This window comes from Carassius carassius, chromosome 42 (genome assembly GCF_963082965.1).
Source record: "Carassius carassius chromosome 42, fCarCar2.1, whole genome shotgun sequence".
Taxonomy (NCBI): domain Eukaryota; kingdom Metazoa; phylum Chordata; class Actinopteri; order Cypriniformes; family Cyprinidae; genus Carassius; species Carassius carassius.
Genome location: NC_081796.1, coordinates 21,233,983 through 21,259,768, shown reverse-complemented (window position 1 = coordinate 21,259,768; position 25,786 = coordinate 21,233,983). Strand labels below are relative to the sequence as shown.

General features: G+C 42.1%; 1 protein-coding gene across 5 annotated transcripts in view; it reads left to right on the top strand.

Moving 5' to 3' along the window:
• The first annotated feature begins 335 nt into the window (after positions 1 to 335).
• LOC132124164 (collagen alpha-1(XI) chain-like) overlaps positions 336 to 25,786 on the top strand; it is a 71,944-nt gene continuing 46,493 nt past the window's right edge. For 2 of the 5 annotated variants that reach the window (XM_059535044.1, XM_059535041.1), the window contains exons 1-7: positions 337 to 833; positions 4,702 to 4,866; positions 6,009 to 6,222; positions 14,703 to 14,865; positions 21,275 to 21,400; positions 23,654 to 23,740; positions 24,736 to 24,828. In XM_059535044.1, the coding sequence (XP_059391027.1) occupies positions 713 to 833; positions 4,702 to 4,866; positions 6,009 to 6,222; positions 14,703 to 14,865; positions 21,275 to 21,400; positions 23,654 to 23,740; positions 24,736 to 24,828 (969 nt within the window). In that variant the 5' untranslated portion in view covers positions 337 to 712. Of the gene's footprint in view, positions 834 to 4,701; positions 4,867 to 6,008; positions 6,223 to 14,702; positions 14,866 to 21,274; positions 21,401 to 23,653; positions 23,741 to 24,356; positions 24,522 to 24,735; positions 24,829 to 25,786 lie in introns of all 5 variants that reach the window. The other 3 variants (XM_059535045.1, XM_059535042.1, XM_059535043.1) reach the window with 2 other exon arrangements.

Genomic DNA, 25,786 nt, shown 5'->3' with positions numbered 1-25,786 from the left:
ATAATAATAATAATAATAATAATTTATCACACAATAAACACCGACAGAATAATGTAAAACTGACCTATTCGCCATTTAGGAAATATTTTGTCGCCTTCACAAAATACAAAACTGTGTGGGTATATACATTAAAGTTATAATACAATTTTCCACTGTTTTGTTGGTGATGCAAACATGCATAATATGCCCTAATCCGAAATTTAGCAAACATTTGGGATTGCTTGCATGCTCTCTCTCTCTTTCTCTCTCTCTCTCTTTCTCTCTCTCTCTCTCTCTCTCTCGCTCTCTCTTTTATTCCCAGGCTACTCCAGGGAAAATTCTACCGGCATTCATGGGGGGACGCTCAAGAGGGCGTCCAGGGGAGGCTTTGGAAAACTGATGGGTGGATCCCTAGCAAACTTTCAGGACCCGTGATTTGCTAATCGGGGTGTTTTCCCCTTGTCATTTTCCTGTAATCCAGGGTCTGAGTCCAGCCCTCTTGGCGGTGAGGCGATCGAGCGCTCCGCGTCTCATTTTGATTAAAGCCCGAGTCCCTTCAGTCTGAAGGCTGGGCGCAAGGAAAGGAGGATCGAAGGGGGGCCGGCAAAACAAAATACCCCTCACCTATGGCTGTTTAGAGCAAATCAGGCACATTTGGGATTGTAGAAGGGACATAATTTTCTAATAAGCAGAGGTCGCCACGGGTTTCGTGCACATTTGTGGGCGCCCGACCATGGAGAGGCCAAGGTGGTCCCTAATGTGTAAAACGAAAAGGTGGCTTTTGGATTCCACGGTTTTCAAATTCATCACAGTTTCAGTCGTCCTGGTTCTGCAGACTCCAAATGTCAGAGCAGGTAAGGAAAGACAGACTTCCGAACTTTTGATGAAGTTGTATATGGACTGTCAGACAGGGATGCGCATTTGCGCCTGGGGATTTTTACACGTTTAATTTAGACAGGTGATCGCAGATCTGTATCCCGTGTATGTGTGTGTTTGCTGCAAGATACAATATTACTAGTGCCCAAATATCTATTTAACATCATAATATTAAAATGAAGAAGAGTCTGTGGAGTTCGTTAAAAAGAAACCAGCTATTTTCCCAAAAGAGAGGTAAGTATACGTTTGATAATGCAATGCACATATAACCGATAAAGATAAATAAAATAAAATAAAATAAAAGAAGCAGTTAGTAGTGAAAGTATACACTTATTTACCAACAACTAGACTTTGCGCAGGACTTGAAAAAAAACACATAATTGTATTTTGTTTATGCATATTTTCTACTCTAATACACTCTATGGGAGGGTGGACAGGAGGAATGTGACAAGAGAGTGTCATTGAGAGACAGTTTAGGATTAACTTGGGGGGGGGGGGGTCTCATTGTTTGAACCTGTGGTCCATTAGGTGTGTGTGGACACGGTTAGCAGGGTGGAATTCCTCAGGGTTTTACATCCATGCCTTACATTTAGGAAAATAAAATATCTGCTTGAATAGTGTAATTCTAGGGATGTGATGGTGAGCCAAAGTATGTGTATTCAAAGAGAGCTAAATTAAGGAGATTGTCAGGAATTGATACTAATGTATGCTCAAAAGTCTTAAGTGTTCTGGCCACATTTACAAGATTTTTCTTTTTAAAATCCTAAAATCTTTCATTTTGATATGAATTTGATTAGTAACTGAGACCTGGGAGGTCCAATTAACAATGGGCGTGACTGATCGACTGATCATAAGTGCAACAAGCAATTTGATAATGAATGTAGTTGAGTGGTTTCCTTTTTTCTTTTTTGTGTGTGTGTGTGTGTGTGTGTGTGTGTCAAAGCAATAAATAGCATAGATCACAGTGGGTTACAGTCAGAATCACCCTTTCCCCATTCACCCCTAGCCCAAGCGATGGCTTTTGCAACACTCCGACTCCCATGTCTCCCAGTCCTCATGATGAGTTTCCCAGTGGGAATGTTTCTTTACTAAGTGCCTTACCATTATTTGATGACTGACCTCTCTGCTCATCCCTATTATTTTGAAGACTTCAAAGGGCCCTGAGCTATACAGGGGCCCCAGCCTGGCCTTATGATAGGTCTCACTCACCCTTTCAGGAACAAAGATCCTTGCAAAATTCAATTAGGCATTTATGTTGTTCCGAAATTACAGATGTAAATAAAATAATATATTGTTGTTGTTCTAATTTTTCCACATTCCTAAAAGGCTGCTTGAATATGACCAAAATGTGTGAGTGATACAGGCTTAATAACTCTCTTTTTTTCTATCAAATCTGATAATCTTAAAATGTATTAATCCCATTTGAGTTCTGAAGCTACGCGTTACATCTCTTGCGGTTCATAGCTTATAAAGGCATTTCTGTCGGGTGCCCTCTTCAGCTGGCAGTGTACTGACATGTTTTCTCAGGCCCTGGGGCTGAGGGACCTCAGATGTGCATTCCTTCAGACAATTCATACACTTATGGTAGACGGTTCCGATCAGGTCTCAAGAACATTTAGGATACATTCATGAGTCAAAACTCTATGGATGTCTATCTGTGTTTTATGTGACTGACTTAAAGTTATGAACAGTCTTGGAGAAAAAAAAAAGTATGCGGCTGGTCACTGTTGGGTCCTTATCCACTTTGCTTCTGCTTACTTCAGGGTTTCACGCAAGAAAAAGTGTTTGGAGCAACAAGTTGGGAGACCAAGTGTAACAAAATTTTTATTTTTGGCTGAACTGAACATACTGGAATATGAGGATAACTGAACAGTATTCTTGGGAAGCAGATGGTTGAAAGGCTTTATTGTTCTTTGATGTTTCTCTACAGTCGCGAAAGGGGTGGGGGGGGGGGGACATGGGGAAACATTTTTTTTGCAAAAAATAAATAAATTCCTTCAGTGAGGTTGCCTCACGGAGAGCCCGTGGCATAATGTGGTCTTGTTCAAGCGGCATGCATGTGTCAAAGAGGGGAGTGTGAGGGGAGAAGGGGGAGAAAGAGAGAGATAGTGGATGAAAAAAAGAGAGAGAGAGACATTCTGACTGAATTTATTATTAGAGTCTCAAGGAGCAGCAGGTAAAAAGGTCTCCAGCATTTTCCATTCAATATCACCCTTAAAAAAAAATTCTAATATTATTCGAAATGTATTTCACTGAAACCAATGAAAGCGCATCCATCAGGAAATCAGTTATTTTAATGGTACATTTGTGTCTTCCTGTTACCATAACGGTGAATTTCTTAATAGAACTATTTATAAAACAATTGGAGAACCTCCTGTAGAAAAAGCCCCTCCCACTTTTAGGTGTTCCATATAATGAAATAATGGCTGGTTTATGATCTTGATGATCTCTCTCCCTCTCAGTTAGTACCTCCTTCCAAATTCACACCCGATGTCTAATCAACCTTCTCCCCAAACACACACACCAGTCTGTCTAATGCAAAGAATGACAGTGAAAAAGATCAGCGTGTGTGTTTGCACAGCAGTCTGGTTAAAATCACACCAGATCATCAGCTGCTCTTTCCTAATGATGGTTCATTCTCACTTGGCTTTCCAAAGGATTTAGGAGTATTGACATTTTTCGTTGGCACTTGCATGGCAAAAGGTCAGACTCAGGCTACAGCACCAAGTCTGGAATATATGAGGCCTGAGGTTATGCAGAACGTCTCCAGAAGATCCCTTACAACAACTCTCTTCCTCAGCTCTGTCATTGTATTGGTTAAGCTTGAGGTTTTTCTTTTGTCTAGCTTGTATGTTCGGTGTAAAGCTCAGATTGAGTCTCGCAGATATAGTGGGGGATCATTTCAATGAGCACAAAGAACCGGCAGGAGAATGGCTTGTCGGCTTTGCTTTTTAAAGTTTTTAAATGGGGTGGTAAATGTTTTCTCAGCAGCGGGAATGCCTTAGCATCTTTATTACAGCTTTTTAGACCTCCCTAAGATCCAATCCAGCCTTTTTAGACATAGCAGCCCTTTATTTTTGGCGGTTGCAGCGTTCAGTTTTATGTGGTACGTAGATGCCAAAGTCCACTCAAGTCCCAGAAGACACATATGGCACTGTTGGTAGACTCTGGATAACACCCAACAGCCAAACATGTGCCATACATTCGCAATGAATCATGAAGAAACTCTTCTCCATGGTGCTTTCTAAGGTTTTGAGTTCTTCAATGAAGTTTCAGGGTGATCTGGGGTGAACAGTGTTTGTCTTTCATCTTGCTTCGTTAACCATATGAAACCATTTGTTTAAGTTTACTTAACCCAGCTGTTGCTGAAGTATCTTCCAAAGAGTTGAAGAGGGAATCAGATATTTTACAAGGGTCAAATCTCATAGGAATGAAGACCAGTGGTTTGAGTTTGGTCATATAGCCAAGTAAAACATATTGTATTTCAGATACTGGCCTCTTTTTTTGTGGTTGTGGGTCATAAAACAATGTTAAATTTGATGCACTCTTGATTCAATAAAATATCATAAATATATAGTATTTAGTATATAGTATTATAGTATTATACTAAATAAGTTTTAAAAGTCCTAAAAGAGTCTTCAAATGTTGCTTGCATTTTTATTGTTGTATATTAGTTATTATATTTCTAGATGTAAGAAACGTTTATTATTCTGCTGAAGTTTAATTAAAAAAAAAAATGAAAACGGAGAGTTTTTAAAAAGTATTTTTAAAGTATTATTATATACAGTTCAATGAATGCATTTCTCCTTATTTGTGTAACATTTTTTATTTATATATTTTTTACAGCAGAACCTGTGGATGTCCTTAAAGTATTAGAATTTCCCACTGTCCCAGAAGGAGTACAGAGAACTTCAGGATTCTGCTCAAACCGAAGGGCATCACAGCCGGACACGGCCTACAAAATAGGCAAGAATGCCCAGATCAGTGCCCCAACCAAGCAGCTTTTCCCAGGTAAGCTGAATCCCATGAACAAGTCTCCATACGCTGCCTACGTTTAGCTGCGTTTAAATGTGCCCTTTGTTGTGGTTGCCAAGGTTTTTGACAGCAGATGCCATCCCTGATTGTGCGGGGCCATGTTTCACTCAGACGCTTGTATTGTTAAGCGACAGGAGAACTTGGCTGAAATCTCTTTACAACAGCATGGCTTGTCTGCTGAGTTGCATGAGCCGAAATGAACAGAAACTTTTAAAGCGATAGTTCACTCAAAAATGAAAATCCTGTAATTTACACACCCTCATATCATTCCAAATTACTTAATTTATTTTGTGCAAAACAAAATAAGATGTTTTGCAGATTGTCAAAGCTGCTCTTTTATGTACAAATGTAAATGTATCAATGAACCAATTAATCCCAATAAAAATACCCCATACAAAGTGTGTACCATATTCTAAGTCCTCTGAGTTTTATGATAGGTTTGAGATGCATTATGTAATCGGAATGTGGTTATAATGTTGCAGATGTTTCTTTATATGGTGAAAAACAGATGCATGTTTATTAATGTATGTTAATATCTGTTCAGCCCATAATGCCATTGGTCTGGTGTTTATTATCTGGTGTTTATTATCACGTTGCTTGCATAACTCCTTTTTAGCTGGATATTAAAAGTCTGATCAATTACGTTTGTTTTACATCTGATAAATTGTATAAAATATCAAATGAATATTTCAATGTTTGTAATGTATGTGTATAATATATGTCAAATAATATGTCAATGTTTTTTTTTCTCATTTTGAGCCATTAAAGACCTTTAACCAGTTGGTTAAATGGCCAGTTAAACAATGCATATGCCAGTTAAACATTGCATATGCACTAATAAAGCAATCAATTAAAGAACTGCATGAATTAAATTGCATTATTAAAGCAAGAGAATGCTTTATGGATGACAAATGTTTAATCACTTGCAAATTTCTTTTCTACATATATTTTGCCCATTTTTTTTAATTAATAAATTAATTCCTTTATTTTTTTTTTAGTGGCACTCCTAGTCTTCCATTATGTTTCCAGTTTCAACATTGCAATCAGCTGTTTGGATGGACTTCAAAAACCCAAAGCAGCCTTCAGTGAGCTTGTTTTCTGTCTGTGCTGTTTTCTAGATGGTGTGTTTCCTGAAGACTTTTCCATCCTAACCACCATCAAGCCCAAAGCTGGAATCCAGTCCTTCCTTTTGTCCATCTACAATGAGAAAGGCGTTCAGCAACTAGGTGTGGAGGTGGGCCGCTCACCTGTCTTCTTGTACGAGGACCAGACAGGCAAGCCTGCCCCGGAGGATTACCCCCTGTTCCGCTCCCTCAACCTGGCCGATGGAAAGTAAGTCACAAAGCAGGTTGAAAATACAGCAGCCTTTTTTTAGGTTGTTTAGATCCATCCTCAGAAACAAAGACTGAGTCTGACTCCAGACAGGGTCAGACAGAGGTCAGTCATCAGCAGGAAGTCATTTGTTGCCAGGCCCAAGTTTTACACTGTAGTCCTCAGCAATTATATGTGTAGGAAGATAGTTTTGTTTTAGAGTCATTTCGGTTGAAGAGAGTTAATAGGTAGACAAATGAGAATTTCAGGTGGCTATTGAGGCATTAGTTATATGTGGTTTCTTCTGTGAGGTAAGCCAGAGGAGATTTCACTGTGACTCTGAATTGACAGAGTGAAGCAGACAGGGCCGTAGGCTATCTGACCTCGGCAGTGATCTTTAAGAGTACTGTTATTTTAGAAAGATGGAAAGTTGGATCCAGTGGGGCAGATGCATGACCACAGAAATTAATCCCTTGGGTAACATCATCAGGAAGCTCTTACCAACATTAAGATATATTTGTGGAAGTCGTTTTCTTGTCTAAAAGTAGAAAATAAAAAAGGTAGTTGTGAGAAATTTTCAAACAAGACAAAAAGTCACATTGTGAGATATGAAAGCACAGTTGTGAGGAAATCAGTCAAAATTTTAAGATAAAAAACGTACTCGGTTACTAAACGTAACCTCGGTTCTCTCTAGAAGAGCGAACGAGTACTGCGTCTTAGCTAAGACGCTACGGGAAAAGTCTCTTTTCACGAAATACTGAAGCAAAAAATTATCCTTAATTTTGTATTTTTGTAAAGCGCATTTGCAGCAGTACACAGCCATAGGCGAGACGGCTCGTTCGCTCATTGGCTTGTTCTGCGGCAACTGCACAGCCTATCGAGCGCGGGCTGATGCAACATCAGACCAATAAGGGCGCTTCGCGCCCTTCTTGCCACTTCCCGCCGAAACGGGTGTGGCCCAACCTATAAAAGGAGCTCGAAAAGGCTGACTCACCTGATTTATTTCATCGCCGAAGCGAACCAGAGTGAATCGTACGCACGGCAGAGAACGCAGTACTCGTTCGCTCTTCTAGAGAGAACCGAGGTTACGTTTAGTAACCGAGTACGTTCTCTTACGAGAGCTCTCTCGTACTGCGTCTTAGCTAAGACGCTACGGGAACCCGATGTAAAACGCCGTGCGCGCAGGGATCACACACCGATAAACCTGAAGCAACGCCCAGGATTTACAGTGCACAGTCACCTGAGGGACTCACAGAGAGTCCGGGACAGAAAAAAAAAAAAGGGGGAAAAACCCTCCGTCCCATATCTAGCAGCATCCGTAGATGCGGCAATATGACATCACACAGCCGAGGCAAGGCCTGACCAATGTGGCAATGCGGGTCTTACGCAATACTGCCCATATAACAGTCGGCAGCGCCTAGCGCTCATGAATTCAGAATTCCCCTCAGGGCCCTGATTCTTCTATACCGACAGCAGCCTTGCTTGCAAGGCGGGAACCTCCAGGTTATAGAACCTGATAAATGTAGACGGCGAGGCCCAACCCGCCGCCATACATATATCCTGCAAGGAGATCCCAGTAGACCACGCCCACGACGAGGCGACGCCTCTTGTGGAGTGTGCTCTGACGCCCAACGGGCACTGAAGGCCCCTGGAAGCGTAAGCTAACGCTATGGCGTCAACTATCCATCTGGATAGAGTCTGTCTCGAAACAGCCATTCCTTTGGAACGTCCACCGAACGAGACAAATAGCTGCTCCGTCTGCCGAGAGGCAGCAGAGCGAGACACATAAGCTCTTAAAACCCTGACAGGGCAAAGAAGACTCGAGTCTCCATCCTCCCCTGACACCGGCAGGGCAGAAAGGGCAATAACCTGAGCCCGAAACGGTGTGTTGAGGGATTTCGGCACATAACCGTGCCTAGGTTTGAGTATGACCCTTGAGTCATTGGGCCCAAACTCCAAGCACGACTGGCTCACCGAGAGCGCGTGCAAATCACCCACACGCTTCACAGAAGCGAGAGCCAACAAGAATACTGTCTTGAACGACAGATGCTGAAGGCTAACCGATTGGATAGGCTCAAAAGGGGGACCCTTCAAGGCCTCCAAAACCGCCGCGAGGTCCCACATAGGGACTGACGGATGTCTGGGAGGATTCAGCCTCCTAGCTCCTCTGAGGAACCGGATGACTAAATCGTTCCTTCCTATTGACTGACCGGACGCCGTTTCAGAAAACGCCGCGATGGCCGCCACATAAACTTTGAGCGTGGATGGGGCTCTGCCCTTATCCAACAGCTCCTGTAGGAAGGAGAGGACCTCCGTCACCTCACAACTAAGGGGTGAATAACCTCGAGCTGTGCACCAGCTGGAGAACACCGACCACTTCGAGGCATACAGACGTCGTGTCGACGGAGCTCTAGCCTGAGTGATGGTATTTAGCACTCCCCCTGCGAGATCAGCGGGTAACCGTTGAGTGCCCATACATGGAGGGACCACAACTCCGGTCGAGGGTGCCAAATCGAGCCCCTGGCCTGCGAGAGGAGATCTCTCCTCAACGGTACCGGCCATGGGGCGACATCTGCTAATTGCATCAAATCTGGGAACCATGGATGGTTCTTCCAAAGAGGTGCCACAAGCAGTATTGAACATCTCGTTTCTCTCACCCGTTCTATCACCTGCGGAAGGAGGGAGACGGGAGGGAACGCATAAAGCGGGCAGCACGGCCATTTCCGTGACAGCGCGCTTTCGTTCTTGGAAAAGAATGTGGGGCAGTGAGCGTTTCCGTGGGACGCAAAGAGGTCCACCTCCGCCATGCCAAATCTCTCCCACAACAGCCGAACTGTTTGCGGGTGTAGAGACCATTCTCCCGTAGGGACATTGCCTCTGGACAGCCTGTCTGGACCCAGATTCTGCAGTCCAGGCACATGCACCGCTCTCAGCGAGCGCACGTTGCGTTGAGCCCAAATCAGGAGGCGTTCCGTCAGCCTGTACAGGTTTCGGGACCCGAGACCGCCCTGGCGATTTATGTAGGACACCACGGACATGTTGTCCGAACGGACTACGACATGGTGATCCTTGATATGGGGACAAAAGCGCGTCAGCGCATTCTCCACTGCCAGCATTTCCAGGCAGTTGATATGATGGAGCTTTTCCCGTTCTGACCATAGGCCAAAGGACGGTCTGCCTTCGAGCAGCGCTCCCCATCCCGAAGTGGAGGCGTCCGTCGACACCATTTTCACACTCGGGGAAGTCCCCAGGCTTACACCTGATCGGTACCAGCCGTTCGCTGTCCAAGGTGCTAGAGCCGCAACACAGCTCTGATCGACCTTGAAATGCAGCCGGCCAGACGCCCACGCTCTGCGCGGCACTCGAGCCTTCAGCCAGAACTGCAGGGGGCGCATGCGGAGCAGGCCCAGCCGCAGAACCGGAGATGCTGAGGCCATGAAACCCAGCATCTTTTGACAGTGTTTGAGCGACACAGTCGCGCCACAGCGGAAAGAACTCGCTGCACGCTGAATGCCCATCGCGCGCTGTGGTGACAGCCGCGCCGTCATGGAACACGAGTTCAGAACTATACCCAGAAACAGGATCGTCTGACTGGGGTTCAGCGAACTCTTCACCCAATTGACACTGAGGCCAAGCTTCTCGAGGTGATCGAGTAAAACGGCTCTGTGGTCCATGAGCTCCGCTCATGATCGGGCCAGAACCAGCCAGTCGTCCAAATAATTCAGCACTCGTGTGCCTCTGAGTCTAAGAGGAGCGAGCGCTGCATCCATGCACCTCGTAAGCGTACGAGGAGCTACGGACAAGCCGAATGGCAGGACTGCAAACTGGTATGCCTGGCCCTCGAAGGCGAATCTCAAATATCGCCTGTGGTTTGACGCTATCTGTATTTGAAAATACGCGTCCTTCAGATCTATTGACATGAACCAGTCCCCTCTGCGAATCTGCGCGAGGAGCTTCCTGGTCATGAACATTTTGAAACTGTGTTTCATCAATGCCTGTTCAGCTGTCTTAGATCCAGTATGGGCCGGAGACCCCCGTCTCTCTTGGGCACCAGAAAGTATCTGCTGTACAGCCCCCCCTCGCTTTGAGACACAGGCTCTACAGCCCCTTTGCTCAACAGTTTTGATATTTCGGCCCGAAGTATGTGTGCTACTTCTGTTTTGACCGTAGTTTCGACGCGCGCTGAAAAGCACGGTGGGCGTCGAGAAAACTGTAGCGAGTAGCCTCTCTTTATAATGCCTAGCACCCAATCCGAAACCCCTGGAAGCACTGACCATGCATCTGCATGAATGGCTAAGGGCTGGATGCGAAACGCGCTCTGTTGACTGGGCAACGGCGGCGCTCGAGTGTGCTGCGCATCTGAGGCGGGGAGCGCGCTGATCACAGCGGGCAGATCGCTCTTCCTCGACCCCGTTCCGGCGCTTAACCGACTGGAGGGAGGCTGAGCGGGTCCCGTGGGACTCGATATATCTGCGAGTAACCGTGGGCTGCATGTGTGCACTTTTACCACTTTCAACTCGCTGTCTGCCTGTGCAGAATGTACGTGCACGGGTCTCATTTTTACAGAAGCCCCGCGCCGTATGTGACATAGTGTATGTGGGCACTGGGAAGTGGGCACGTTTACTATGCGGCGCGCTCGACCGATCTGTGTCGATCTTATGTGCGCTAGCCCTGTGTGCAGGGCTGTGCTTACATGTGGAGATGGGCACTGGGTAGTGGGCATCGTCACTGCATTTATAGCACCATCGGCCGTGGCCGGACGAGCATGCACGGGTTTCGTTTTTACAGAAACCACATGACGTGTGTGACATAGTAATTGTGGGCACTGAGGGGTGGGCACGTTTACTATGCAGTGTGCGCGACCGACTTGAGTCGACATTATGGGCGCAGGCCCTGTGTGCAGGGCTATGCTTACATGTGGAGATGGGCACTGAGGAGTGGGCATCGTCACTACATTTATAGCACCATCGGCCGTGGCCGGACGAACGTGCACGGGTTTCGTTTTTACAGAAACCACATGACGCGTGTGACATAGTGATTGTGGGCACTGAGGAGTGGGCACGTCTACTATGTAGTGCGCGTGATCGACTTGAGTCACTTTTATAGGCGCGAGCCCTGTGTGAAGGGCTGTGCTTATATGCGGAGATGGGCACTGAGCAGTGGGCATCGTCACTACATTTATAGCACCATCGGCCGTGGCCGGGACACCAGAAATTACACCTTTTTCGGGAAATATCTGGGTAGCCGTGATAACGGTTTTCGTGTGCAGGCAAGCGGGCAACCGTACAGGCTTGCGCATTGCAAACAACGCTGAAACAGTCACAATCTCTGGAAACTGAAACAGCGGCGCGCTTCGGTGACAGCCCGGCCGCAGCGGAACTCGTACACCGGCGCTTCGATGAAGCAGCCATCGTGTGTAGTGCCGACGCAGCGTCATGCAGCATGCGTAGATGGCTTTCCCAGGATGGCTTCGGGGCTCCCGGCCTCACCGTAATCCTCTGCCGCGGTCCCCGCGGCGCGGGGCGACGGCCAGTAGAGCGAGAACGGGGGTCTCGAGCTGCGTTGCTGAAGCTGTTGTGATAACGGCTTTTGTGTGCAGGCAAGCGGGCAACTGTGCAGGCTTGCGCATTGCAGAAAACGCTGAGACAGTCACAATTCCTGGAACTGAAACAGCGGCGCGCTTGAGTGAGAGCTCGGCCACAGCGGAACTCGTACACCTGCGCTTCAATGAAGCAGCCATCGTTAGTAGTGCCGACGCAGCGTCACACAGGAGGCTTTAGATGGCAACACCGCTTTTGCCGCCGTCCAGCAGAGGGCGGACAAAGGTGCGTCGCTATCGCCTGTTCCACCGGCGGAAGTGAGTGGTAGTTCCTGTTTTTAGCATCATCAGTGTGGAGAATGCTAGTGAGACAGACGAACGAGTTCGTGCTGAATATGGAGCGTTCCAAGCCTTCGCCACCTCTTCGTGAAGCTCAGGAAGAAATGAGGCGGGCTTTGAGAAGTACGCTCATCCGAAAGGGAAATACCATCCAGCCGGGAACGAGAGGGGGGGGCGCTGGTGCAAACCACTCGCGGCCGAGACACATCGCGGCCAACACGAGCATTCGCCCCGGCTCCTTCTCGATGTCAGCTCGTCTGCTGGGCTTCTGAGCAGAAGGCGCGAGATCCTCGGAGCTCGCCCAGCCATCACTGCCCGAAGCCAGCAGAGAGCGCGTGTCCTCTTCCCCCGACGCGGCCCTGAGATCGACTTCCTCGGACGACGCGCCGGCAAACAGCGGGCGCTGCCCACCGGGAAGCGATGCAGGGGGGGGCCGGTGAAGCAGGGCGAACCGGCGAGCTCGGTTGAGCTGAAGACGGTTCCGGAATCCGCTGGAAGCGATGCTTTTACGGCGCCTCAGCGCAGCGGAGAATGCAGGCTCAGAGAAAAAGGCCAGGCGAGTCCTCAGAGTCACCATGGCAACAGCTCGCAGTGGGGGCATCCGCCGTCAGCGAGCGAGCGCTGCATGATCTTCACCCAGGCAGGAGACACAGATGACGTACCGGTCTCCCTCGCTGAGTGGGGCTCTGACGAGCCGCAGGAAGGCATCTTAAAAAAGACGCGAGCTCTTTTACGAGTGTGTGTCGCAGGGCGAACACACACACAGACATAAAGAACAGCTTGTATATAACAGGATTGAAAGGATATAGGCGCCGGATAGCGCAGCAGGAACGGCAATGGAAGGCGGCGATGCCAGCAGCTTCAGAATGGCTCGTCCTGCTGATGTGCTTTCTCAGACGGCGCTTGCTTCCTCCGTGATCCAGCGATGCGTGAGCTTCGCTGAAGAGATGAAAAATCAGGTGAGTCAGCCTTTTCGAGCTCCTTTTATAGGTTGGGCCACACCCGTTTCGGCGGGAAGTGGCAAGAAGGGCGCGAAGCGCCCTTATTGGTCTGATGTTGCATCAGCCCGCGCTCGATAGGCTGTGCAGTTGCCGCAGAACAAGCCAATGAGCGAACGAGCCGTCTCGCCTATGGCTGTGTACTGCTGCAAATGCGCTTTACAAAAATACAAAATTAAGGATAATTTTTTGCTTCAGTATTTCGTGAAAAGAGACTTTTCCCGTAGCGTCTTAGCTAAGACGCAGTACGAGAGAGCTCTCGTAAGAGAACCACATAGTGAAATATAAAGTCAATGTTATGAGTCATGAGTCACAATTATGAGATAAAATCACATTAATTTGTCCCGACACCCCTTCAGCCTTAATGTGAATGTTTCAAATGCTAAAATTAATTAAAAGCAATGGACGTGCTTTGGCTTATTAGGTTTTAAGAGGCTTTATTGTTGGTATCAGTTCAATGGGGCATTTTGCTGTAAAAACAGCAATATTTCTGTGAGGGATCATAGTGCTTATTTACGATTATAATGCTGATGAGGATTTCAGGTTAAATGCACCTTAATTGGGTTAATACTTTCATTCCAGTTCCCTCGTGCAGAAAGAATTACGGGTAAAAGTGGCTTTTTAAAAATCATTTGTATTGCTAAATAGATTATCTTTCACTATTTTAATATAACTTTCGTATGTTTTGTGGTTTATCTTTAGGATATGGTTATGGTTATAGTTACTCATAATGATGGCAATCTGATCTTGTGTATAGAATCTGAAAAGCATTTGGGTTAATTTGTGTAAAATGTGTTGATCTCTCATATAGTATTATAATCTGAAAATGTTACAGTGTTGTCGACATAATTTATGTAAATTGTACATGAAAATATGAATTATACCGCAGTACGTCCTTACGGAAATGGGTCAATTTTAGTGTGAGAATGTGTGAATTTAAATCATAGCTTTTGGCAAGTCCAGGTATTAGCTAAAATTCTAGAATATTCCCATGATGTTTTAATGCTTAAAGGCATCAAGTACAATATTGTGGTTTTACACCGTCATCCATCTATCAGTCATTCACATAATCGCTCTTAACTATGTTAATTGTATTCTGTTAGCAGCTAAATTATCCAGAAATGTTGGTCTCTAGACTCAGTAAAGCTTATGTTGGTTCAAGTTTGCCAAGTACTTTAAAGACACAAGCCAGAATAAAGGTTTTTCTTTCTAATAAAGTGGATTATGGAAAATTGATCACCCTTGTGGGCACCATTGATATGCCTTTGAAATCTTGCTGCGGCTTCTTACCGCAAATCCGTCAACTGTTTCCCTCCCCAGCTCAATGTTTTGACTCAACAGTTGAGCTTCTCTGCCGTACCTTCCTGACACACACTTTCTACAATGTTCATGGTGCCTGTCATGCTGAATAACTCACAGTGGGGATTTGGTCTAGAGTTTAATGAGTTTAATCCAGTGTTAAACAAGGCTAAAGTTTGAAGGCTGGAATGTGGTCCACTCAGGAATGTTATATCGCAAGAATGGAGACAAATTGTTTAAGGTTTTAAAGTAAGGCATGCCTCACGTGTGATGTCCTTTAACCATTTGCAGGGTTTGTAATCACCTACACTTCCTGTTCATTGCAGGTGGCATCGTGTAGGCATCAGTGTTGAGAAGAAAACTGTTACCATCGTTGTTGACTGCAAGAAGAAGCTGACAAAAACTTTGGGCAGGAGTGACCATGCTGGTATTGACACCAATGGTATAACCGTTTTTGGCACCAGGATCCTGGATGAGGAAGCGTTTGAGGTAATGCACTACACTATCATCTCTCTGAAGGCCTGATGGTGTGAGCTGCGTGTTTTTTTTTTCAGCATTAAAACAACATCTGTTCATTTGAGAACAGGAGAGCGAACCAGAGCTAAATTTCTAATTAAGCTCCCGGGGTCTCCACATGCTTTGCCATTTAATGACAAATAAAGCATGGAGCAGAAATAAACAGCCTTCTAAATACAAAAATAAATAATAATAATTGGATTGAGACTCAGATACAGTATTTCCTTTTGTTCATCTAGTGGATTAAATGGCACACAATAAATGAAAATATAATTCACTCCATCATTTAACCCTCGTGTTGTTCGAAATGTTTTTCTGTGGAACACATAACAAGTTATTTTGAGGATTGTTAGTAACCAATTTCAGGTTGCCGTTGATTTCCATTGTATTTTTTGTCCATATAATGGAAGTCAATGGGAACAGAATCTGTTTATCTATCATTCTTTAAAATATCTTCTTTTATGTTCCACAGAACAAATAGAACAGAAAGAAATGAGGGTGAGTAAATGATGACAGAATTTAAATTATTGAGTGGCCTATCCTTTTAAATACCAATTTTTCACTTGTATGACAGCAACAGTGTCATACAAAAAAATGTAAAACCAGCCCATGTTGGTTGGCTGGTTTTAGGTGGTTTAAGCTTGTCCGGCTGGTCTTCCAGACTGACCAAGCTGATGTTCAGCTTGATTCAGCTGGTTATTCAGCTGGTCTCCCAGCCTTACCTGCTAAAAATGTTGTCAAAAACCCTCTAAAACCAGACTGCTGAACCAGATTTTGACCAGGAAGGAAGTCCAGCTAAAACCATCCATCCAGCTTAGGTTGGTTTAATGTTTTTTCTTTCTTTCTTTTTTCAGCAGCAGGAATGGATTTACATTTTGAGTGTCCCAGCCTGCTAAAATCATGCTAAATGTCTGGCCAAAATGTCAAAAACTTTGCAATCTCATGAGTTTCTGAGGGTTAAACAACAATAAAGGTCAACTATAAAATTAAAGACTTTTGAGAGTTTATGAGATGCTATGTAAGCCTTTACATTGTTTGCCACAAGCTAGCTATTTGCTTTAGCGTTTTAGCACTTTAGCAATACATGAACTTCGATGTAAGTTGTTTTAAAGTCTATTAGTGTAAAATGTAACTTCTTCACATAATAAAGATGCAAAACTTCTTTAGATTTTACTAGTTTGGGAAATCATATCCATAATGGCAAAGGTGAATATTTGTCCCTCTGGACATGAGCTTACTCAGGGTAACACAGACAAGCCTTGTGTCACTGTTTACCTTTAAGAGGTTGGGTTTTCCCCTTGCTTCCTGTTATGAAGGCTTCTTTCACCTTGTAATTAAAGCTCCTCAAAGCCAGAAGAGTCCTCTTCATGCACGGATTGCTCAGCTGAGGCCTTCATTTGACATGGCTAATGCTGTAAATTCAGTAAAACTGCATCATCATACAATATACTTAGAGCCTGAATATATTTATTTGGTGGTTTAAGTGTTTAAAAAAAAGGGTGGATTGAGCTAAATATGGCACAAATCCGTTTTATTTAATGAGTGGAAAGCATCAGGAAAAAAAGTGTAAACACTTTGCCAATTGTCTTGAACTGCACAAAAAACAAGATTTCCCTAGGTGTGGCATATTTATGTCATATGTGAAGTCTGGGAAAAGTATTCATTAACAGACATGACAAATTACAGGTTTAAAGGAGAAGTCAGCAGCCCTGCCATCACCTCGATTAAAGAAAATTATTAATGCAAAATATTAAAATATTTCCATAGTCATGACTGCATGTTATGATATCATTATGATATGCTTAGCAACCTATTTCTGGATTTTTTTTAAACAAATCAACACCTCTCAAGTTAAGCTAAATGTAGGTTTGATTGATTTTGGTGCAAATGTGTAGCTTGCTGTTTCATAGGGTATTGTGTGTGGGTTTGTTCTCTTAAAACTCATAGCTGAGGCCGTGTGGAAAGTGCAGGGTCAAAAAGAGTTAAAAGCTGTAAATAATAATGTACAATGGGCCGATTGACAGGTGATATTGAAATGCTTTGCTTCTTGCTAAGAAGGAGGGCTTGGGTATGTGTTTACCCATGTCACAGAGAACTTTTTTAGTGGGGGATGGCAACAATGTCTTATTGTTTCATATTGCTTTATTGCAAGTACTTTTAATAGGGACTTCTTGTTGTTAGTATAGTGATGTAATATTTGATTGACCCTTAAATTTGTGCTGCTGTGAATCTGATGTTAATTGATTCAAGATAGATAGATAGATATATATAAAGAAAGAAAGAAAGAAAGAAAGAAAGAAAGAAAGAAAGAAAGAAAGAAAGAAAGAAAGAAAGAAAGAAAGAAAGAAAAGCTACTCGAGGTATGCCCAGTATTTAGATTTGGCGTGTCATTTGGGATTTGCATGGTTGGAAACACAGAGTTCTCTGTGTAAGAGTGTGGACGCTATGACTGTATCCACTGTATGGCTACTTCTGAAGTGTATTTTGGGAAATATGGCGGAAATACCTGGTCAGACCTGTAGGAGCGACGTCTCTTACTAGCCCTGAATGAATCAATGATTTGTAGGGCCTGTAAAGAAAACTTTGATTTTTGCAGAGTTTGACAGTATACAATGTGCTATTTGCAGGATTTTGGCCCACAAAATGATATAACATGACATGGCGTTTATTTATTTTTTTAACCACACTTAATTCCACATCTCATTTCTGTCTCATAATGAATAAGAACCTTTCTTCAACAACCAGGCCTCCACCTACCAAATCAATTAAACCTACAAAAATGGTTGGCAAAAGGCATTTTTTTAATGAATTGTTGCATTGGCCGTTGACACACTTTGAATGACAGTTCAAAAACACATCCTCGTATTTTTCTTAAGCGTCCAGTTTGCTATCTTAATTACTGAGCCTGTCCTCCAACAAAAAACGACCATATAGGTAGTTTGTGCAAGCACCTTATTACGACCTATATTTACGTTTTAAAGCGCCCTCTAGCGGGCATAAAAATAATGACAGTATCGCGTTGCGTCTGTCATCATGAAATGACGTATAACGTCATTACCAATCAATACGCACGTTTATTTAAATATAATGTGTGGGCTTTTTACACCGATCTCACAGTATTTCCTACATATTTTACTAGGTGGCTTATTCGTTCGAATGACCACACCTAACCCCACCCCTAAACCTAACCCTCACAGAAATCATGCTAAATTATGATTTATTGAGCATATACATATTCGTCTGTTCCCTGGGCATTAATCTACCAACTGAGCTACTCGAAATGCAAACCAGAGTGTAAATAAAAGAGTACAAAACATTTATATGAAAACGACCATTTGCCGATAGGGGCGCAATTGTAGTATTCGCTCTTATGGGTCATATTTCAGGGATTTGGACAAAAGACCTATACGAGCGTATTGGTTGGAGGACAGGTTGTAATTACTATAGTGTCTGTGAGGTGAGGAAGTAGCACTGACCACAGGTAATAGTGTTGGGTGTGTTGCCTGGTTGCTCGGGTCATGGCTGTACCCTTGGGTACATCAAAGTTCACTGCTTCTTTTGTGTCGAATTTGGTGTTCAGCACCATTGGCTCTCTAAAATCTTTTTAGTACAAAGCTGAGATGTTTTCAAATGACTCATAGGTCATTAGTGAAAAGCTGTTAAGTGATGCTGTTGGTTAATGTTGATTAAAGATATTGGTATATTACTGCATGGATACCCAATAGCATTTTACCTGGGTTACTGCATCCAATGTATCGGCAAAGGGTTGTTAAATATTGTTTGTGACAATAGAGAGAGACCCGCTGTCAATTCCACATAAAACATTTTTATCTCACAATTACACATTTCTTTCTCACAATTCCGAGGAAAATAATTGCAGCGACCTTTTATTATTTGTTATTCCATGGCCGAAACAAGCTTCTGTACAAGTCAGATGTAACTGCCTTTCTGTAAATCAACCAGTGGGCTTGAGTTTTCTGAATTATTTGCTTAAGTCTGTATGAATTGACTAATTGCTACTATTAGACCAGGATTTCAAGCATATCTTACTTCGAATAAGTTCTGCAGAGTCCAGGGAGTTGTTTAAGTTGCTTGGGTGACAAATGAGGTAATATCTGTCACTTTTATTCAGCCGTTGGCTTGATCTCCCTGCCTTTCCTTCTATCTTGGCACCAGACTGTAATGCCAAATTTGGTTTTTGGGGCCATTCCTGGCTTTCATGATGTATTGTATGTAACAGGGCAACAGGTGATCAATGCACACATGGCTTGGAAGGACATGATTGCAGCAACTGTAATGATATGTTGTTTTTTATGATTTTTTTGTGCATGATTTGGATGAGATAATAAGGGTTAGTTCACCTAAACATTATCAAAATAATCATGACTCACCCTCATGTCACTCCAAACCTGTATGACTTTTTGGCACACAAACCATGATTTTATTTATTTTTTTATTTTTTTTAAACTGAGGCTGTCAAGCTACACAATTATGAATGACTTGTGTGCTATGTGTGAAGGACCGGTTACAATGTAAGGTTAATGTCGTTTTCCACTGAAACCTGCTATGACTGAATTATTGACAGAGTTGAACCTAAGAACTAGTTTGTAAGAACTAGAGACTGAATTAAAGATTCATTGACTCAAAAGAACAATCAGCATTTATTATGTGAAAAATTTAGTGTAAATTTCAGCCTTTCCGCACATAAAGCCATTAATAAGTCATTCATTCGAACCACTTGTCAATGTGAAGCTTGAAAATGTGAAGCTATTCTCATCCACCTTTAATGTATTGAAAAGAAGGCCAGGATATTCTTCAGAAATTCACATTTTGTGTACCACGGAATAAAGAAAGTCATATAAATCAACATGGGGAGTTATATTCTTTAAGATTTTTTATTTTTTTCCATAAATCAAATCATAAAAGTATAAAAAGTGGTATTTTGTAATAAGGAGGTCAGGCATCCTCTATTATGTGGGCACACCTGAGTATTTTGCTGTTTATACAGTTGAGTTTACAGAGAACGGTGTAAAATTACACACACACACACACACACACACACACACACACACACACACACACACACACACACACACTCAAACACACACACACATGCCCCTAACAAGTCCAAGCCTGCTTTGGCCTGTTTTTTTTTCCTCTCGGGGTTGCCTTGCTGTTAAATTGCACAGTCTCTCTCTCTCTCTCTCTCTCTCTCTCTCTCTCTCTCTCTCTCTCTCTCTCTCTCTCTCTCTCTCTCTCTCTCTCTCTCTCTCTCTCTCTCTCTCTCTCTCTCTCTCTCTCTCTCTCTCTCTCTCTCTCTCTCTCTGTGACAGTGCCAAGGAAAGACCTCAGGTTCCAACACATCCCCCATATCTACTTGTGGACTGTACTGTAAAAGTCATGCATGTTCCCCGTAACAAACCCGGGTCACTCTGAATCACCCCAGAAAGTTCTGGATCTGCCAATTACTGCCCATAAAAGACACGTGGCCTAAAAATGCACAAATGTAATCACTTATTTCCAAACCTCATACAGTAAATGATGTCTTTTATCATCCAGTTGTTGATCATTGTAACAATTAAACTCCATGATCATGGGAAGAAGGAGGCGGGAACCGGCGGACAATCAAATAAAGACTTTAATTACAAAATAAACACAAAACAGCGCAACAGCCCCTCGCGGACGACTGTCGCGCACAAATAAAAATCAAAACACAAACTAAAACCCAGGCCTGGTCCTCTCTCGTCCTTCACTGTCGTCGCTCCAGTTTTATATTCTTCCATCTCCTTCGTGGGACCTCGCTCCTGTTCCCACGTCTCTCGGCCCCTCCCAACTCATCACAATCATAATGCAGAAAGAATGTATGCTATTTTTACTGAGGCAACAATGGCGAGAAACAAACTCCACAAAAAACTCCTTTCTTCGAAGAAAGACCATGCATGTGTTTTTTTTTTCTTTAATTATGTTTTTAATGTGTTGTTGACCAGAAGGTTATATGCATGGTTGCCAAAGCATTGTTAAGCAGGCAGTATTTTATTTGAGAGGAAACTTGTGCGTTTCTGTTACCAGGTGTTTCATGAGGAAACACGTTTTATTTACCTGCGTATAAAGCAGCAATTTCCTGAACAATCTGACCTGCGTTCCTTCTCTGTGAAAGTGGTTGGTCATTTGTTGTTTTGTTGCCTTCCCATTATATATACATTGCCTGTATTTCCTGCAGTACAAGAGTGGTATTTTTTTATGTTTTGACCAACCAGGATAAGATGGCTTTTTTATTTTTTTCATGCAGAAAATATATTACATAAATGTGTTTCAGTACTAATAACAGATGTATGTTTTGACACTTGTATCTCATGTATCTTCCTGTTATTCCTCCCCTCAGGGTGATATCCAACAACTGCTGATTGTGGCCGACCCTAAAGCAGCTTACGACTACTGTGAACACTACAGCCCAGACTGTGACGTCCCCCACAAGGACACGCTGCAAGCACAGGAGCCCAGGGAGGAGGTTAGTATATAGACCTTTTGCACTGACCAGCAGAGGAAATGGTCTTTCCTGCAAAATCAAGGACACCAAATGTTTCTGGAAGTCTGGGACACTGTTGACACTTTTAACACTACCAGTCAAGTGATTGGACACACAGACTCTCATACTTCATTCATTCAAGTCATCAAAAATATGAAATAACACTCAAAATACAGGAATTATGTAGTGGCTAAACATGTTACAAATCAAAACTGCATTTTAAATTAAAATTACTTTTGCGCATTGTTATTATTATTAGTTTATTTATTATTTAACAAATGAAAGAAACAACACAACAGTCAGGAATGGTCATTATGGAAGGAAATATTCTCTCATCCATAGATTATAGATAAAAGAATAATATAATATAATATAATATAATATAATATAATATAATATAATATAATATAATATAATATAATATAATATAATATAATATAATATAATATAATATAATATAGTTCAAACGTTTGGGATTGGGAAGCTTTTTTTATGTTTTTGAAGGTCTCTTATGCTCACCAAGGCTGCATTTATTTGCTCAAAAAATACAGTAAAAACTATGTTTCATTAAGTAACACAGTGAAATATTATTACTATTAAAACAACTTTTCTGTTTGATTATTATTATTATTTTTAATGTATTTTATTCCTGTGATGCAAAGCTGAATTTTCAGCATCATTACTCCAGTTTTCAGTGTCACAAGATTCTTCAGAAGATTCTTTAGGTTCAAGAAACATTTCTTATTATCAGGGTTGAAAACAGTTGTGCTGCTTTATAATTTTTGTGGAAACCAAGATTTTTCAGGATACTTTGATGATTAGAACGTTCAAAAGAACAGTATTCAAAATAGATTTTTTTTATTATAAAAAAAATCTAAAATCTAATTAAAGTCTTTACTGTAACTTTTGAACAATTTAATGCATCCTTGTTGAATAAAAGTATTAATTTATTACAAAAACATTTACTGACTGAAATTTTGGAATTTTATTGTACTGTACAGTACATAGAAACATATCAACGGGTCAAAGGTCAGCCACACCTTGCCACTTCTGACCTCTGTGATGACTCCTGTAAACACAGGCACCACCTGCAAGTCAGTTTAACCCGTTATATCCTGCTGAAACAGGGAGAGGATTGTTTCCTGTATGTGAGAAATCAACAACCTTCTTTCTCGCATCTTCGGTGAGCGTGTGTGAGATACTCTGCTCATAAATCACCCTTGGCCTGGCTGAATGGTATCCTATTCAATGCTGAGTGATCACCAGCCATGGAAGAGGGCCAGATCATCAGCGCAGTGGCTGTTTTATGAGCTCTTATGCTGTATGAGAATTAACACTTGTGTTTGATGGATGAAGCCCTGGAGAGCCAGACTCATTGGCTTTATCATCCTTCCTGCTGTCTAGCAGCCGCAGTTTGTAGTGAAGGAATAGAAACAGAGAATTCATTACATAAACTTTAGCAAAAAAACATAAATCCATTCATTAAAATGTATCATATTTGATGAATGCCTTTTTTTATTTATTTTATATTATTTTATATTAAATTAATATTCAAAACTTAACATTTAACATCTATGCAATGTTTGATGCCAATTATACATTTTGTATGTACATCTTTTGTGTGTATAAAATCCCTCATCCCAGCTCAAGCTCTTACTTGACAAATGAAGTTTTATAGCTAATAGGACTGTGAAATGTGTTAGAAATGATAAAATCAAATAGACTGGACTCTTTCAATAGATCTAAGCCTTTAATCAGCCTTTGCTTTAGAAGGCAGATGGGGTTTTAAACACAAATAAAGATGAGAAAAAAAGGGGGGGTTCAGTTAAGAAAGCAGCCAACATATGGCTGTTATCTCTGCTTTAGACATGCAGGGAGTTTTTATAGGGCTTTAATCACCCACCTGTAAATAAAAGAACATGTTATGCATTAACGTAATTAATGCAGTATGTTCTTTATATGCTGAACTCACACAGTAGAGCGTAACAGAAACATAATAGTTCTTCACTTTAGGTTGTTTATTTTTATTATTGCTTACTTTAACTGGAAGCATTAAAAAAAATAATGGAAAATATGCTGTTTATGATAAACCTGTGTCTAATTAATCTGCACTGTATGAAACCAGCTATACAGTAAATCTAACCATCAAAGTATGTAATGCACCCAAGGGTAGATTACATTCTACCTGACGTTTGTATGCTTTGCTAACCTCTCTCATCCTCTCCCTGTGTGCAGTACACAACTGGTGCTGAATATGGTGATTTATATGATTATTATGAGGGAGCGACCCCCACAGCAACAGATGAATATTCTGAGCCGCAGGTAAATGCAGGAAACGAGAGATGTGTTTGTTATGTCAATCATGGGGTGGCCCCGCCCCCTTTCCTTGACCTGTATAAATTACATAGACAAAAGTATGTGGCATGGGCTTAGTCTGGGCCAGTCAAGTTCTTCCAATCCGTTTTCATAGAGGTGTCCTGTAATGCAGCAAACACTTTGGTACGCCCTATACTACTGAAAAATGTTTGTTTAAGGAGATTATATGTTTGTATGCTAGATTTTAAACACCTGCTAGTTATCTTAAATAGCCAGACCCATAAATTACTGTAGCAGTTCACATACTTTTGCCCATGTGGTGTATATTTGTCTGTCCATGTTGGTAAACTCAATGTCTAGTATGTCTGTACTGGGTTTAATAAAAATAAAGAGATATTTTGTGAACTTAGGAGTCAAATGGTGGCCGTTTTTTTTTTAACATGGATTGCTTTGTTTAGTTTTAGGATAACTGCTCTTGGAAGCTTTTGAAGAATAGTGTATAGCAAGTTATCCTGAATTTACCTAAGAAAGCCATGTTTAAAAAAATGGGGACTTATTTATATTCTAACATGGATATGTTGATGTGTTGTGTCTTTTTCCCTTCACCATAACCTTTTTCCAGAGAGTGAAACGTAGTGTCTCCATGAAAACGAAGAGGACGAGAAAGTCCGCTAAATCTTTTTCCAAACCCTATAAGTACCAGGAGCCGAAACAGGCTAAAAAGTTAGCCCCTAAGAAGAAAAGATATGGATATCTGCCACCGCCACCAAGAAAAGCCATTCTAGGGGTAATAGTAAAAGCGTAGCTCATGTCAGAACCCATCAAGATCTCTCTTTCGGTGAGGGTGATCTTTGATGATAGTCTGAGTGTGCGTCCGCCCCCTTTCTCTAGGTGCCGTCCTCGTGGATCCAGACTGTAACGCTTGTGGAACTTCTTGAACTGTGTTAATTCCTCCTTTCTGATCTTCTTCCTCTTTTCTTCTCACTGTGAAACTGCTATAGCCTAACAATGTAGATGGGGAGTACTATACAGACTACGGAACAGTAGATGCTTCCAAAACTCAGTCTCCTGTCGCAACCACTGGACCAAACCAGGTAATCATTTGATTATATACTATGATGGTAGGGCAACTAAAATGTGGGACAGAAAGGGGAAAAATCCAGGAGCACGTATGAAGAGGAAGTATTTGATATGAAATGACAAAAACAAAACAATTCATGGTAATTGTTCTGTTTATTGACTCTGGGACTATCACTGGAAGGGAAATGTTTTATCCAACAACATAAAGCTGATATTCACCATAAAACTGCCATGTTCTAAATTTAGCCAATCCATTTCCTGTGATGCTTACCGGTCTGAAACTTTGGACATGTCTTGAATATCAAGTGGATATTTTTTTATGTGTGTGTGTGGATTGTCATGCAGTTGGTTTTCAGCTTTCTGTTGTGGATATCAGGGATATTTAAGGAAATTTAGGAATGATCATCCATCCTATCTATATTTAAGCAGTGAATTGATCACACAGCTGAGTCAAAACTATATATGTTTGAATTTTTGGCTGGAGTTTTTGAATTGGTTGTTTAAATGTTGACTGGTTGCCCATTTTCTGGCCCTAACTATCACTGAGAGGATAACACGTTGCATTCCAAACAGTTCCTTCAGTAAGTGACCCAAAGATGAGGATCTCTGATTAAGAAACATAGCACTTGCTGTAGTCTGGTTGAATAGTTCTGGCACTAGTTAGCAGAATTATATTCAACAGAACTGAACTCTTTCACAGCCATTTGGCTCTATGTTTATCTTGAATATTACAGACATACAAAGTGTAGGTGTGTTTTTTTTCTCTCAAATTAAATGTAGTAAGACATTTCTATATGTCTCTTGCGCTAACTACATTTTCAGGACTGCAATAAAAACAAACTAGTATTCCTATCTATTTTTATGGTTTCGTACTAAAACGTACTGTAAATCTTGGCTATGGTAATCAAATGCAGAGTCACTTTAAAGCTTATATGAAGTGTTCAGGTTGAATTTGATCTGTTACTGCATTTG